Source organism: Mesocricetus auratus, unplaced genomic scaffold (genome assembly GCF_017639785.1).
Source record: "Mesocricetus auratus isolate SY011 unplaced genomic scaffold, BCM_Maur_2.0 Super-Scaffold_100023, whole genome shotgun sequence".
NCBI classification, from domain to species: domain Eukaryota; kingdom Metazoa; phylum Chordata; class Mammalia; order Rodentia; family Cricetidae; genus Mesocricetus; species Mesocricetus auratus.
In genome coordinates, this window is record NW_024429204.1 from 27,928,523 (window position 1) to 27,946,021 (window position 17,499).

The 17,499-nt window shown below is 46.4% G+C and overlaps 1 protein-coding gene across 1 annotated transcript in view; it reads right to left on the reverse strand.

Moving 5' to 3' along the window:
• Dnaaf11 (dynein axonemal assembly factor 11) overlaps window positions 1–11,266 on the reverse strand; it is an 86,394-nt gene extending 75,128 nt beyond the window's left edge. Inside the window, exons 1-2 of the mRNA XM_005078701.4 lie at window positions 11,132–11,266; window positions 3,112–3,279 (exon numbers count right to left, since the gene is read on the reverse strand). Of these exons, the coding sequence (XP_005078758.3) occupies window positions 3,112–3,279; window positions 11,132–11,141 (178 nt within the window). The 5' untranslated portion in view covers window positions 11,142–11,266. The remainder of the gene's footprint in view (window positions 1–3,111; window positions 3,280–11,131) is intronic.
• Between the last annotated feature and the right edge of the window lie 6,233 nt (window positions 11,267–17,499).

A 17,499-nucleotide genomic window follows, 5' to 3' on the forward strand; every position in this document is an offset into this window, starting at 1 on the left:
CATCCAGGCGTCAACATGTTTGGAGGTTTCTCTGTGCCAAGAATCGGGAAAGGCAGAGTCTGTCTGTATCCTGGACAGACATGCTCGGTCATTCCTGTTAAAGTTGCCATCCCGCAGGGGGATACCTGCTTTGCAAAGAGCTCTTCTTCCTGCCCTGGTTATTTGTGAGGCCCTCAAATGTTGGAGTCTCCCAGTGAAAACCCACACAAGAGTCATACAAGAAGAACTTCCTTGGTTAACACCCCCAAGAGACAGGGAATCAACCGGCCAGGAGAAAGACAAAGACTGTAAGTGAAAACTACACAGGCCCTCTCCAGCAGCCTGAAGGGGGTTTGAGAGCTCTAGCCCAAACCACTGTGGGAGCTGCTGTTACCAACTGCCACAGACAGGCCCACAGACTTCTGGTTAACCATGTCCCTTCACCCTTGAAAGATACGTGTGAGCCACCCCAACCCCCCTCTTTACAAGGCCCACAGGGGAGCTGTGGGGAGAGAGGATCACTGGCGGCTACACCTACAGGCTCTGCACTTTAGTGGAACCCCAGATGGTCATTGGCTCACACTTGCTTCATGGCTGAGCAGAGCCTTCCTCCCACGGTCCATCTGTCCCACCCAGTGAGCCAGGGAGCTCTAGGAAAGAAAGGCGGTTGCTTTGCAAACCTCCACCTCGATGGCAGGACAGCAGCATGCGTGGATCCCAGAGAAGCTCTTTTACTTGCTAAATACATGCCTAAGTGCCCATGGGTGGAGCAGCATTGAAAAATCCCAGTATTAGAATTTAAACGTGCTTAATTTAAGAATACTTCGGAAGCAAGAAATTAAGCTTTCTCACAGCTCTGAAAGGGCCTGAAATACTATGCTACTAATTAGTGATTGTGACGGACCCAGCTGTGGAGATGAAATTTTCGGGATCTCTTTGAGGTCCGCACAATCAGCATCGTTCTTCAAAGAGCCCAGTTCTCTCTAACCGCCTTTTTAATTGAACAGTGTGCCAGAGTTTCCAGTGCCTGGTAAGGCAAAAGACGCCAAGAATATTTATCTGGAGAAATACATAGTTTTACTAAATCTTCCAAAAGTGATGCAAATCTAGGATTTTTATAATCCTCGAGCCGATCTTTAATTACCCACCGAGCTGGAGGCACCCGTGCTGCTAGGGTTTCTTGGCCTCAGTAACATTCACATTTGAGCTGGATAATTCTTTGTCTGTGCAATCATGTCCCTGACCTCCTCTGGGTAGGGCCAGGAGTTTACACACCTCCAACACACACACACACACACACACACACACACACACACACACACACACACGCATCATAACCAAAACTGTCCATCCCTGTTGAGAATCACTGCACATACCTCGAAAGTTAACTGTAACCTCCACGCTGACCCCTGTACTCCCGTGGTGGCTCTCTCTATCTCCGCTCACTCCATCTGTTCCTCCAATTCTATTCACTTGTCCCTTCAGCCTCTGGCTTGGGCTGGCTACCCAAGACAGTCTGGCCTAAGGAGTGACATTAGTAGCTTGGCAGCTTTCACCCACTAAACTCTTACTTCACTGTAAGCACATTAATCCCTACAGCACCCCCATGCCATCCTGTACCCCTTATTAAATGGCTCTGCAGACCATCCTTGTACCTGTCACTTAATTCACTGTTAGGGCAAGGAGGGACTCAGGGGACAGGGAAAGACTAACTTGTCCAACAGGTAAATTGGGAGAAGAAACTGGGCATAGTATGTCTCTCCTTCCTTCCTCCCTCCCTCTCTTCCTTCCTTCCTCCCTCTCTTCCTTCCTTCCTCCCTCCCTCTCTTCCTTCCTCCCTCCCTTCCTTCCTTCCTCCCTCTTTCCCTCCCTCCCCTTCCTCTTTTCCCCTCCCTCCCTGTTCCTTCCTCCCTCCTTTCCTTCCTCCTTCCCTCCCACCCCTTCCTCTCTTTCCCTCCCTCCCTCCTTCCCTCTCTTCTCTTCTAAGGTATCCCTGCCAGAGAACACATGACCCAGTTCCCTCCTGCCACAAAGCACCGGACTGCTTGGTTGAGGAAAACTTGTGGGTGCTCAGCTTGGCCTGTAACCAAGAGGTTTACTCTAGGACAGTGCTAGCAAGTCTGTCTCCTCACTAGCCTCTGCTGCAATTCTGCAAATAGCTTTATCAGTGTGGTGGTTTCAGTAAGAACGGCCACCGCCATAGGCTCACACGGTTGACTAGTTGACCCTCAGGTGGTGGAACTGTTTGAGAAGGATGGGAGGGGCAGGCCGTGTGGTCTTGTTGGAGAGTGTGTCAGTGGGAATGGACTCCGAGGCTTCAAAAGTCCATGCCTTTCCCTGTGTCTCTCTCTACCGTGTAGTTACTGTCTGAACATGTAAGCGCTCAGCTTCTCCCCAGGCACCGTGCATGCCTACCTGCTGCCATACTCCTCGCCATGACAGTCCTGAACTAACGCTCTGAAACTGTGAGGAAGCCCCCAATGAACTGTTTCTTCCATAAGTTGCCCCGGCCATGGTGCCTCCTCACAGCATCGCAAAAGCAACTAAGATAATCAGTTAATACGCTAGCATTTTGATCATTGTTCACACGACTTCTGCATTCACCTGTCAACGCCATTCTAAACTAAAAGCACTTGGGAATACCAAACTGACCACAATACCCCATACTCAACAATGTGGCATAACTGGCTAACACAATCTGTGGGGATGTGGTATTTAAAAATATATACTTACTCTTCAGAGCAAGTTTATGTTCAGAGGAGAAACTTTGGTCAAAACTCACAGATATCACATACCCCAGTCCTTCCCTAACCAACTCCACGTCACTGGCTTCCATGCTTTACTGACATTCTATGCTAGAGTGGTAGACTCATCTCATTCGGCAAGCCTACTTTGACCTGTCACCACCCACACATTTACTGTTGATGATATGCATTCTGAGTATCTTGACACACATACAGCAGCACGTGACCACCCTCGTCTTCCAGGCCGTGACTTCATTACTTCTAGCTCCTAGAAACCACTGATCTTTTTGAAGCCTCTGTGGCTGTGTCTCTTTCCCTGTGGCCTTATTCAGCTATTTTCCAATGTGCTCCCACTAAGGAAGTCATGAAACAAATGAATGAGACTTACCAATTTTTCCAATGAGGTTATTTTGAAGGTAGAGAATTTTTAAATCTCGGCACCATTTGTCAATATGCTCCAGTCTTTCTATTTCCTGCTGATGCAAGGAGAGTTCCTCCAGGGAAAAAATGACACATTCGTTGTGCTCAGCATTACGTCTAATAAGATCTTCAGTGACTGAAAGAAATTTGCAGAATATTATATTCCCGTTTCCATTGTTCAGCATCGGGTTACTACATTATTAACAGGCTGGAGTTCTTTTTGCAACTAAGTGTTGATTCTTAGAGCCCAAGCAATTTTCACACAGTAAGATCAGACAAATTCTGCTTACTGCCCACTTCATGGAGTCTGCAAAGCCATGATGTGAGGGAAAGAAAAGAGACATAACAAAACCTTAAGTCTAGTTTATTTTTGAATGTGTATGATCTATATAAGTGTCGCACCTGCTGTGCAGCCTGCATCCGAGAATGTAGCGAGATGGTCGGGATAGATGACACAGAGACCGGTCGGTTGCTTTAAGAAAAACTTTATGCTTCCCAAGTCAGCTTTAGGAGGAGATTCCAAGTCCGCTTAGGAGAGAGAAGTCTCACCAAGAAAAAAAACGCTTCCCTTTTTAAGGACTTCTGCCATCCATCTACATACAATTCTTTCCAGACTTCTCACCCTCCTGGCTGGTGGTTTAATCTCCGGCCCCAGAATAGACACTGCAGGGGAACAGGAAGAGGCATCTAGCCGTAGGGGGTGTGAAAGTCCTGGTATCTCAGTGAGTAAGCCCTTATCTGAGCCCTATCAAGAGCTTTATAGCACTGAATTGTTTTCAGTTAACATTACACAGCTGCCTGCTCCCAGGCCGAAGGGGAAGTGGGTTTCTGCTCAAGGTCTGGTGTCCCCACATATAACTTGTACTGCATAGATGCAGGAAGAATTGACATCTGACAGCTGTAAGAATATGAACATAGGCTCTCCTGGTGGAACCAGACCAGACTGGTGAGATCCACTATTTGACTTAAGACAGAGCAACTGAGTCACAGTCTCACTGACAAAGGGCAGAACATAATAAATTTCTACAATCCAATAGGGAAGGTCACTCATCATTTAACCAATAATTGCTCATCTAGAACTTCAGAGGAAGAAAAGAACAACCCAGATTCTGATGGTGAGGGTGTAATGAGTTCACTAGACCCCAAATAAATGATAAATGGGTGTTTATTGAGGAACAATTGCACAGATAACAATAAAGAACCATGGGAGCCCCTCTCTGTCCTTCCTATCAGATCGGCTGACCCAAGAGAAAGAGACTGCACAAGAGAGACCATGCCTCACATGTCCCTCTTTCCACTTCCATCTGCCTGAAACCACACCCAAAGGGGTGTGGCCACCATGACAGATTCACCAGCAATATGCCTCTACAAGATTTTGAATCTTATACTGCAGATTTATAAAGTAGCTCTTACTTGCTGTGTTTTCTGGAGGAATAAAAGAGAGACAGAGACAGAGACAGAGAGAGGAAGGAAGGAAATGCTTATGGGAAAACCAAAAATGAGAGAGAGAGTTCCCATTCTCTCACAAAAAGTGATATGTAGCACTGACTGCCAAGACCCAAGTCAGGAGAATGTAATAACAATAGCACCAAGGGCATGGAGACAAGACCATGGTCTACTGTGGGATCGAGGAGCAAAATCATGAACCGTATTTATAAGTTGGGCTAGAAGCAAACAGGCAACAGTAATGGAGACATTCTGCATTTCAGGGTTAGTAAAAATGTTCTATTTGATCCCACCCTACATTTTCAACAGCATGTGTACATGAAGACGTGTTTTCCGTCATCTGTAGTGTACCAGGCACTAGTCTACGTGCTTTGAGTGATTTAAAGTAGTTTTCCCTCACCAGGAGAGGAACAGAAGCATGGAGTTCCCATAACCAGTTCAGGTCTTGGCTGTGGAAGCTAAGCCAGGTTTGAAATCAACAGCCCAACGGCAGATCACACCTCCATGCCATCCTCAAAAAAAAAGTTTTGCCGTTTTAAAAGACAGAGACAGGTATGAACTCACTGCTTGTTTGCAGAACTCTCTGCTCCTTCCAATGGGAGGGAGGAGATAGGGTAGCAAGAGAGGACACTTCCCTAGAATACCATGGGGAAGGGAGGTTGAGAGGCTGCAACACTGTGCGTGGTAAATTTTCATGCTGCTCTAAGAGCCACCCAAGCTGACAGGCAGAGGTGGCTGCAAACCCAGTCCTGGGAAAGAAGAACCAAAGATGGCAAAGGAGCCTTAGGGAGCATCCTGACCGGCCCTGGCTGGCTGGATCCTTCCACTATGTCTGGAATGTCACTGCTCATTCATAAGCCAGCTGGCATACACTATTTAATAAAAAGGACCAGAAAACAAAAGCAACCAATAATCTTCTTAGTAACTGAACATTAAAATGGGATATTAAACTTACCCTACACACACACACACACACACACACACACATACACACACACACGCACGCACGCACGCACCAAGGTGGGTTATTTTGTTTGTTTCTGTGTATTTGGGGGTTTGTTTTTTGTTTTGTTGTTGTTGTTGTTTTGTTCTTTGTGGTAGGGATCAAACCTGGGGCATCTGCCACTAGGCATGTGACTCATGGAGCTACCCCCTTTGTCCCTCATGTTTGCTCAATAACTTAAATGAACGGACAATGAGCAAGTAGTGATAGACAAGTAGAGAATATAACAAATCAGATGTATAAATTAAAATCATCACCTCCATCTGTAATCTACAAAAATTCTCTTAGCAAACATGCAGCTTATGGGTTGAGAAGCATGACCAATATTATCACAGCTACTTTCACGAGACACGAGAATTACCCACCACCACTGACTAGACTCTCAAATGCCTAATGGTGCATCTATGACTTAGACTACTAAATCTACATGAGAGGACGTGTTGTTGGAGGCCGTGCCACTAATAGATCTGGAGTCCATGAGCCAAGGAGATGTCCCCACCCAGAAATTATGCCCTCCCTTTAGACCATGCTTAGGGAGGGAACAATGAGATTCATTCCCCAATGAGTCCCAGGTCAGGCTATGCCACAAGGTTTGCATCCCCAAAGCCTACTGCTTCCAAGGAGCATCTGTTTGCCACATACACGGGTGACGTATAAGCTGGAGTGAGCGCGGGGTGGAGGGAGAACAGGGAATACATACAGGGAAGTAGAAAGTGAACCAGAGAGCCAGCTCCCCCGAGCCCCACACTCCAGCAAAGACCCACGGTGAGTCTGAAAAGATGCATTAAGTGTATCCTTGGGTTGCATGAAAATGTACTTCTCAGAGGAGGCATACATACTTCATTAAGCAGTTTGCTTTATAGCTCGATGGGCCACTCTTTATCCCGTCCCCCAAATGTGGTGGAGGCTTCAGTTGATATCCACATAAATGCATACCCTAACTAGTTTGAACACTGGGAGATGCCACCCAGGGTCAAGTCATATGTGCTCATGAGAACCCGTGCTGCATCTTAAGTATCTCCTGAGCATGTCCCAATATGCTTACTTCTGTAAGAGTTTTGAGGAACTCAGTAAAATTTAACAAAGCCAACAATTTAGCATTTATCTTTTAGGATTTGTTTATTTGCTGACCTGGGGGGTCTTATGTTGCAGCCTAGACTGCCTGGAACTCATTATGTAGTACAGGCTAGATTCAAACTCAAGGCAATCCTCCTGCTTCAGCCTCTCAAGTAGAGGCTGGGATTCTACCATCTCACCCAGATCATTCCTCTATGTTTCATTTCATGTTTTGAAAAGAGCTCTACCTTTCTTGCTGGACTACACTAGAATCAACCAATATGTTCACAGCAGATTTCACAGATTTTTCAAACACCTTGAAAAACCTTGCAAATACACATATGGGCATATATGTATAATATCTATATGAAATAAAATATATTTAATAGAAACACGAGACTACAAATATGTAGTTTACCTGTCACACGATCTAAATATTTTTCTGTTGAGAAGATAGCATTTCTAAGATAACACATGCTTCTTTTTCTTACAGACTTACTGGGCATCAGAATGCATACCAGTCCCTAATCCAGTGATACCTTTTAAGTGCCGTTGATGTGACTATAGTATCTAAAAAACACAAAGCACCATGACAAAAGAACTCAGAAAATGCGGTTTGTGCTACAGAGTCAAAGAAGGGAGGTCAAAAGAGGCTGCCCGGAGGAGAGGCCTGAACCTCGAAGTCTGTGTAGACGCTTGCCCCGCCCGCACATGAGGAGAGGGCATCCCAGGCCATCTTGGAAAACACAGGGTGTGGCTTGGATTCCCATTCAAAATTAACAGATTAATTCCGGCCGCTGCTCACCTTCCTTCCTTCTAGTTGCCTTAGCTGAGAAAACCAGCTAAGTGTCTGTTCTCAAAAGTCCAGAGTGGATGACTGGCTGGTAAGAGGCTGTGAGGTCCACTCAGTCTTCAATCTCAGCATGAACAAGTCAGAAAGTCCACTCCAAGCTTGGAACCCCTGGGGTTGAGTATTCCAGGCTCCCGTTATTCATCATGCCCAATCTGGATTCCCTGCCTATCTACCCCCCCAACAATGCCCCCAGAATAAATTCTAGCATGCTAAATGTGAAAATTCTGTTTCTTGGGAAGCCCAGCCTGAAAGCACTGACACCCAAAGCACCGGTGATCTACCGCCAAAATGGCGACATGGATACCACTACTGGTGGTCAGCGGGACTCGGGCAGTGCTGGGCCCACGGCTGCTGTCCGTTTGTTGAGAATTTGTCTGGGGCTGAGCAGTGATGGAGTATCAGTGGAAGGGAATGTGACCTATCGGCATGTCACTTAAAGGACAGTTGCACTGAAGAGTTCTGACTGAACACGACTGGCCACGGAAAGGGCGAGAGACCCTAATGGACTATTAAAAGCTAAGTGTGAAAATCCATAAGAAGGAAGGGAAAAATATAAAGAGGTTTTCACCTGAGAACTGTAGTTCAGAGAGAGCTGAGGACTGGGGACAGGCTAACCTATAAAAGAGTGACGGACTTCTGCTTCTAGGAATGATGAAGTCCTGGGTTAGGATTCACACTCCCAGACTCCACTAACTAAACTCCAGACATAATTTATGAAAGCATTAACTTTAAAACATCAGACATCAAGAAACAACAAAGCAAAGGTGTATTTTGAGTAGAAAGGCCTCATTGGAGACACGGGTAGGGCATTTCTGGGAGGGAAAATAGCATTGGATGTCTGTGGTAAGAAGAGTAGAGACATCAACTTCCAGTATATGTGGAAAAGGACAAATCAAATTCAAAATAGAACAAAGCAAATAATAAAGATTCTAACAGAAATCAAATGGCATAGAACTCAGGGGGGGGGAATCAATAAAAACTAAAGCCAGTGAATTGAGAAAATGAAATAATAAACATTAAAGGATACAGAGGATATTATAAATATCACTATGAGAATAAATTCAAGACTGTAGGTTAAATGGGTAAATTGACTGATGAGATGAAAACTACCAAGCTCTCTCAAGAAGACAAGGGTAGATTAAGGAGCTGTGCCTCAACTCAAGTAGCTAGGCATGGGGTAACAAGCCTTCTAGCAAAGAGAATTTGGGCACAGATGTTTCCACAGATAAATCCTACCAACCATTTAAGAAAAAATACACTTCTCTAAAGAACTCAAGGGAGAGCATGGGTATCCTAAATTTGCTTTGTGTTGATGTGATGAACACCATGGTCAAAAGGATTTATTTTTTCTTACAGGCCCCTGATCATATTCTGTCACTGAGGGAAGTCAGACCTGGAGCTTGACACAGGGACCCGAAGGTAGGAACTGAAGACACAGAGGAATGATGCTTACTAGCTAGCTTGCTTTCCATGGGCTGCTCAATGGGATTTCTCGCACAACCCAGGACTGCCAGAGTACAGGTGGTACTGTCCACGGTGCACTTGGGCATTCTCATGTCAAACATTAGTGGAGAATTTAGATACCCCCACAGAACTGCCAGCAGACCAATCAGACAGAGGCAATTCCTCAAGAGAGAACACTGATGGGGGGGGATCCTTCTGCATGCTGTGAATTTATGTTTCTCTTATTGGTTGATGAATAAAGCTGTTTTGGCCAATGGACAGGCAGGATGTAGCCAGGCTGGAAGTATAGTAGGGGCTACCAGACTAGGAGAATGCTGGGAGATAAATGCAGAGAATGCCATGTAGCTACTGGGAAGGTAGGACACCCGGGCATTCTCCAGTAAGACAAAGTCAGGTGCAAATACATAGATTAATAGAAATGGATTAATAATGAAGACAGAGCTAGCCAGTAAGAAGCCGACGCCATTGGCCAGAGAGTTTATAATTAATAGAAGCTTCTGTGTATTTATTTGGGACTGATCAGCCGTGGGACCATCTACAGAATACCTCTTCTCAGATTACCTCAACTCTGGCTTGCAATATGTTGGGCAATAAAAGCTAACCAGCACAGATGAGGAGAGCATGTATTAAAAACTCTCAAATCCAGGTCTGGTGGTTCTCAGCTGTGCCTCACCCACCTCCCCTAAAAATGGATAAGTTGGTCACTGTTCCCTGTCTTGGAACGTTGCTGAGACAGAAAAAAAAATGTGTGGAAAACATCTGAACCTGGCATGGCACATAAAAACACTTGTCATTTGTCTCACTGTCTGGATTTTAGTGAGGGCCACTCTCTTTCACCACTCCTACATGGCCACTTGGGTGCCCGAAGAAAGCCCTGCAGATGCTCGATTGAACATTTATAACAGTGACATCTTGCAGATTTCCAGAGCAGAAAGAAACCCACCATCATATTCTCATTCTCTCTGTCCTCTGTCCTCTCTCTGTCTCTGTCTGTCTCTGTCTCTCACTCTCTCTGTCTCTCACTCTCTCTGTCTCTGCCTCTGTCTCTCTCTCTCTGTCTCTCTCTCTCTCTCTCTCTCTCACACACACACACACACACTGCATCTATTTCTCCTTCCTCTCTCCATCCTTCCCTCTCCTCCTCCCTCCCAACCTCTTTCCTCTTTCGTCTCCATGAGGCTTCAAGTACAGTATCTTGATTAAAAATATTAATTATGGAGGATGAGGAGATACCTCGTATGGTAAGACAGAAGGCCATGGGTCCTGACTAACAGGAACCATTGTGGGGTATCTGTCCTGCATCCCAGCACAGGGGAGGCAGAGACAGGCAGATCATCCATCAACCAGAGCTAAACGGGTGAGCTCTGTTCCCAGTGAGAGATCCCCACTTTAAAAAAAATTAAGTGGAAAACAACTGAGGAAGACACCAATGCCCACCCCGACTCCACGTGCAATACATGTGCACACACGTGCACACACGCACCATACACACAAGTGTTATGACACTTTAACAATAACTGGTATGTAAATGCCATTTGTCAGCATCAAGCGTGTCTATATAATAAAACTTAGCTGTGGAACTGAGGACGCTGTGGCTGAAAGGTGAGGTCCCAGAGCAAAGCCATGGAGCTCTTGGGGTGGTCCTGGGGAAGGGCGTGTGCCAAACCTTGGCTCTGGCCCTGGTGGATGCTCTCCTGCATCAGGCAGCCGTGTCTGCCTTAGCGAGGGGGTGGCATTCCGATGGCGTGACCCAGGACTGCACAGCCTAACCAGCCATGTGCTGAGGGTGACCCACCAGGTCTTCCTGAACTCCCTCCCTCCGTGGCGCCCACTTCACAGACTGGCAGCAGGCGGAGCGCACGGCGAGCACCCGAGGGGACCTGAAGAGACTTAATGCCACCTAAAGGACTCGAAGGAACCTGACGGGACCCAAGGGCTCCTGGAAGGATTTAGGGGGAGCTGCGTGACAATGAGAGGTCATGGTGGGACTTCAGGGGTCCTAAGTGAATCCGAGAGGACCTGAGGGGTCTCCAGGGGACCCGAGGGCTCCTGAGCAGAACTCAGAGGGCCTGGCGCAGCTTGGGCACCCGGAGGCTGGTCCTGCCGGCGGGAGGAGGGGGATCTGGCTGCAAGTGGAGAGGGGCGCTGAGGGTTGGGGTCGCTTACTCAGGCCCATGGCGCTTTTCTGGATCACCGGTCAGGGAAATCCAGGCACCCGCAGGATTCCCTTCCGCCCTCACAGCCGCGCCTCCGCGCTTGGACGCTTGGATGCCATCCGGGAGCCATGGCAACGGGGATTCTATGGAGGCCGCAGGAGGTCAGGCGGCGCCGAGTTTCCTGACCCCCCCGCCCCCAAAGAGAAACCGGAAAAGACAGCGGAGGTGGGGCGCCACCGATCCGGAGCCAATCCTGCGCGCCTCGTCCCCACCTGTGGCTCTTTGGTCTGTTCCGAGCTCTTACTTCCTGTTGGGGTCTATCCGCTCCGTGGGTCCCTCCGGGTCTCTACCTATTCTCAGTCTCATTTGGCTGGTGCAGAGCCAGGACGGTTGCTTTTGGGCCCCTCTGAAGGGGAAACTCCCACACAGCGGGGGTCCCCCGGATTAGGCACAAGCCACACCCAAACACCTGTTTTCCCAGCCAGAGCCTTTATTAAACTGGGGAAGGAGAGTTAAAGCAGCTGCTTTCTGACTCCGGCATAAAAACAGTCACAAATGACCTTGCAGGTGTGATTCTTAAGAGACGAGAAAGAGGAGATCTGTGTTAGAATGGGTTTGGATGCCATATTGAAGGCGTTAGGAGACGGGGAAGGGGGCAGGGGGCAGGGGTATCTGTCCCCAAGGGACAAAGGGCAGCCTCTGGGTAGAGAGGAGACAGACTTGGCACATAGGCCAATGACGGTTTATAGAGGCAAAGGCGGAACCCCGTGTTAGGATGGGGTGTATAACTTAAACGGAATGTTAATTAGGTGAGCCAAAGGGGGCTCCTGATTGCTGCACTCAATACTTCATTAGCTGGATCTTGGCAGTCAGCCTCAGGAGGAGGAAGTGGCCAAATAAGGGAATAGACCTAGGTAGCCAGCTTTAGGAATGTCATCTAGCGGTTTTGAGCAAGGGGATGGAATGGTGGAGACACCCCCCCAAAAAAAACCAAAACAACAACAACAAATAAATAAAACAAGCGAAAACCTTGCGGAGCTTAAGTAAGACATCTGAGCTGACTTTTTTATAAATTATTGTTTAAGAACGTAAGACACATCTTTTTAAACAGGCTCAATATAGATTAGTTGTTATCGTTAAATTACAACCTTTTAAATCATAGCTCTATAGTCACTTCCTACAATTTTATTTTCTAAACATACCACCCACTGCCTTTGCCCACTTCCCCGCTGTTAGCATCGCATACCCTTTTCACTGTGAAACCTACAGGAGTCCCTTCCTCAAGGCATGCCTGGTGTCATCTCTGGCCACACTTCCCGAGAGTCCAGAGGCCTTAGGAAAAGTTGAGCAAGACTGACCCTGCATCCTCAGATGCTCAGACACATTTAACGTGTTACTACTTAGTGAACGGGTTTGTACACGCCATAATCGCAAGTATAAATACAGCTCTGCGTTTGCTTCAAAAATGCAATTTAAAAACAACACCACTTTCCAATTACAGGAAACCACTACAGTGCACCAGTGCACGGGGTTCTTAAGATTAGAAATGAGAAGTTAGAAGGGGCGAACGGTGAAACACGAGCACGAGCATGGGACCCAGCGCGGTGGAGCACGAGCCATGGAGAGCACAAGCCACAGAGAGCACATTAATCGTAGTTTATTACAGCGGTGGGAGAGGGGGAGGAGAGAAGAACGCGAAGAAGAGTGAGAGAAGACCGTGAGGAAAGAGTGAGATGAGAGAGGTAAGAGATAGGAGAGCGTAAGTGGGCAGGGGTCTGCCTTTTAAAGGGGTCCTTTGCACCCGCTTGCACGCTGGTTCTCACAGAACTCTGGGCTGGCCAAGGAACTGCCTGAGTGCATTCTGCCAGGTAACAGGGTAGGCCAGTGTAATGCCTGAATCTTTCACACGGTTTTTAATTTGTGTATTATGTTTGCATTTTGAAAGACTTACTGAGTACTGATAAGTGCAGAGAAATTTAAGACGTCAGGAGGTACCCATTCAGCGTTTGCTGTTGACCATTATCAGGTGTGGCCAGATATTGATGAGGAGGGCATGGATGAGGCGCAGACGGGAAAGTCAAAAGATGTGTCTTTAGAGAGGGGCAGGTGATGTTCATCAGTTTGGCCTTGAGTGGACTGTGCAGGGTTGGGCGTTGGACAGTAAATCCTGGGAGAGTGCATAAGAGATCATGCACCTCACTGACCAAGCCTAAAGAACTGGAGTGGTGGGATTTTAGGGGCCCCCTTAGGGGGAGAAGTTCCCTGAGGAGTTCCAAGGAGACGCCCAATGGCACTCAAAATATAAATTTAAGTGTCATGTATTACCTCTACAAATACCTCTAATTCTCATTTCCCTCCGGGGTTTTGTTGATTTATTTTGTTTTGTTTTGTTTTTTTCAGCAGAACAAAGTAGTGCAACGCTTAGCAGCTCTTCCATAAGACATATGATCCAAAAGTTCATGTTTATCTCTGCTTGGCACTGGACAGGTAACCCCACCTCTGAAAGCCACACCCTCCCCATTTTTACCCGAGGACAACACTAGCCATCATCTCTGGCTGTGCGTCTAAGCACTAAAGTCAGATACCCACAGAAACGAAGTGCCTAGAGCCTCAGGAGCTGCGGATTTACCTCTGCTTGAACTTAGGAGATCTGACGGCAGGCAGGGGGTTTGTGGAGAGTAAAAGGACCCAGTTTCTCAGAGAAAGGGGGCACTGGGGTACTTCAGGTAGAAAGGTAGTTGCTGGGATAGCAAAGGCATGTGGTCAGGCTCAATAGAAAGGATCTCAGGGCTGTGTAGAGCAGTGATTCTCAACCTTCCCAATGCCATGACCTACTAATAAAGCTCATGTTGTGATGACCCTCAACCATATTTTGTTACCACATCATAACTGTAACTTTGTAATTTATGAGTTGTAATGTAAATATCTGATATACAGGATATCCAATAGTAAGCCCTTGTGGGGGGGGTCACAACCCACTCCTCTGGCAGGTTCTCAGGAGCTTTTGTAATTCAAGTGTATGGTGTATTAGGGACTATTCTCTCCCTTACACCCACTCACTCTGCTCTTTACACTTTACCCTGAGACTATCTTGATGGGGGATGACCTTCTGTATACTATGAATATTCGTTTGTCTTGTTGGTTGATGAATAAAGCTGCTTCAGCCAATGGAAAGGCAGGATGGAGCCAGGAAAGAAGTATAGGCAGGGAGACCAGACTAGGAGCATTCTGGGAAGAGGAACACAGGGGGTGAGTTGCCAGAGGGACCTGGGCATCACTGCCAAGCCAAGACCACATGGAGATACACAGTTTAATAGAAATGGGTTAATAATTAAGAGAGAGCTAGCCATTAGGAAGCCTGAGCCATAGGCCAAACAGTTTATAATTAATATAAGCCTCTGTGTGTTTATTTGGGACTGAATGGCAATGGGATTGGGTGGAACAGAAACTTCTGTCTACACCATCTACTCGTCACAGAGGCTGATGTGTTTCGATTTTCTTTCGAGATTATACGTTGGAAGGTAATCTCCAATGCAAACAGCATTAAGAGGCATGGCCTTCAGAAGGTGAATGTACCATGAAAGTAGATGAAGTACATTCAGAACAATTTGACAGAAGCAGTTTCCTTCTTCTACCTCTTCCATGCTTCTCACATGAAAGGACACTTGATGTCCCCCCACTAGAGGACAACATATCACTTTGAAAGCAGAGGCATAGACCCTGTTGTTGCCTCAATCATGGATCATGAGTGATTAATACCTAGTCTCCGGTATTGTATTATAGAAGCACAAAGAGACATGGACTGGGCCTTGGAATTTTCCTGTGACCTTGAGTGTCTGCGAAACTGAATTATCCCATTGCTTCATTCATAAAGAGCCAAAGGCTGGAGCTTCTACCTTCGTTAAAATTCTAATGGCTAAAAATTCCTTCAATGTTTTAAGCATTTTTGTGCTCAACCTTGCACACATGCTTTGCTTTGGGATTGCTAACTCATTAATTCTTACAGAGGTCTTTGGGTTCAGGTCACGTTATTAATAACGTATAGTAGACAAGGAAGCAGAACCCCAGTGAGATTTTACTACTAGAAAAAGTGGGCCAGGATTTTGCATGCAAAACTGAATTCCACATTCCATCACATTCTAGACTGGAAGCTACTTGAGAGGGTTCTTTTCTTGATAGTTGATTTCTACCTTTGAGGTTTAGCTCTCTGTACAAGCACTGATACTTGAGTGCTTAATAAATATTCACTCAGTGAGTGAATAGATGAGTTCATGGTCCAGGCTGCCCAAAAGTTCAGTCATCTCCTGTGTAATAGCCACACTTTGTGACTGTGACAGAATCACCATCCAGGCATCCATGTGGGGTGGGGGGGCTAGCAAATGAGCTGAGAAGATCATCAGACAAGTTTCTCATCTTGGGAAAATTGCACCAAAACCTAGGGCAAGAGCTGTTCCCTGGGCAGGGTCTTGACAGATCTCCCACTAACCTGGTGCAACAGTTTTGAAACCAGGGGTATATTTGCTCTATTTTTATAGGTTAGGCCAGGCTGCTTATGCCCAGCCTTTCCTTAGCCAACATCCCAACATTGCATTTTCCATAAATGGGGGGCCCAAGAGGTATGAGGACATTGTGCAATGTGCTGTGATTGTTACAGAGTTTACCGACAACAGGGGGAATTGGGAAACTGCATGACAACTCCGAGTGAAGTCAAGTTCCCTTCTAAGTGAGCAAAGTGGTTCAAGATGCCTGGGGTGAGCTCTGCTTATGCAAACCCTGATTCATATAGACTCATTTCTTTGACTCATTTCTTTGACAACAGGGTGAGCAGTGTCCTCCATGCAAGCCACAGCGACATTTTGTGTATATAAAGTCAATGAAATAGATCTTGAGGAGAAATTTTGTTAAGATTTCGATAACAGCAAGATAGTCCTCCTGCTTCTTTGCTTTTTCCTTTGGGGCTGCATCAGTTTCAGAGACTCTGACCTAGAAAGATGCGCAGCTGTTATTCTCCATTGTTGCATACGATTTAGTGTTTTGATGCTGTGTAGCAAGCGCAGTAGCCATGGTTCCATTGTATTTGGTATTAATTTTCCTTCAGGAGGATTTCTTCACTGCAATGTCTCTTTCCTCACTATAAGTCCCTGAGGTTACACATACATTTATAACACACATTCCTTCCTTTTTATCCCTCCCTTCCTTCCTCTTGTCTCTTTTCCTTCCCTTCCTCTCTCCTCCCCTCCTTTATTTCTTTCCTTTAACCCTTCCATATATCAGTCTCTATGAGAGGTTATTGGCATGGTTCATTTAAAACTCTCATAGGATCTAACCTGAAATCTATGCTGCCTCATACTCCAGACTGAAAGCCACAGGAGGGCAAAGAGGGAGTTTTGTTCCTTACTGGTTAGTTTCCATCCCTGGGTCCTCTTTATACAAGTCCTGATAGTTGGATGCCCAATAAATATTTGCTGAGTGACTGAACATGTGCATTATTTACCTAGCCTGTCCTGGAGTTACTTATTCTTTTCTTTTCCAGAAAAGTAATCACCACCGTAGATGGTCACCCTATAATATATTATCCCAATTTTTTCAGATAAGGAAATTTGATCTGCTTTGTCCCAATCTGATGGAAAAGACCCAGTAAACTCAAACTTATTATTATTGGTATTTTTTTTATAGAGTTTCATGTAACCCAGACTGGCCTTAAGTTTTCCCTGTACCTAAAGATGAACTGGAACTGCTGATTTTTCCTGTCTCCACCTCCTCAATATTGGGAACACAAGTGTGTACTGCCATGCCAAGTTTGTGCAGTGCTGGAGGATTGAACCCTGGGACTCAAGCACTAGACAGTCTGAGTGGAACCCCCAGGTCTCCATTGGGATCACTGGCACAGGCACCTAGTGTGCCATGTTCCTTTCAAGGTCTCCTGACTGGTTTTCTTATTTACATTTCTATGCAGGTTCCATGCCTCTCAGCTCCATCCTTCCAGTGCTTGGGGGGTGCGGGGGTGGGTAGCTAGTTGATATTCCTGGCTCCTCCCATCCTCGGTGAAAAGATTCCTCAGGGTTTTCTGAGCAGATAATCATTTGTACAGAGTGAAATCTTGCTCATGCTGATCACACCTCCTAGTTATTCTTGTGGCACATATTTGTCATGGTTTGGTTTGTGGTACCTTTCTCCTGAGTCCTGGCACAAGGCAATCTCGTGGCCTAGTTGTTTTTTTCGTTTTTGTTTTGTGTTTTTGTTGTTGTTGGGTTTTTGTGGGGAGCCGCCCCCACATTCTCCGTTACAAGATGGCGCTGACACCCGTTGTCAGTTGGAGTAAACAACCTTGGTGCACACGTGCCTGCTACTTTTCCATCCCTTACTCTCTGCCTCTCC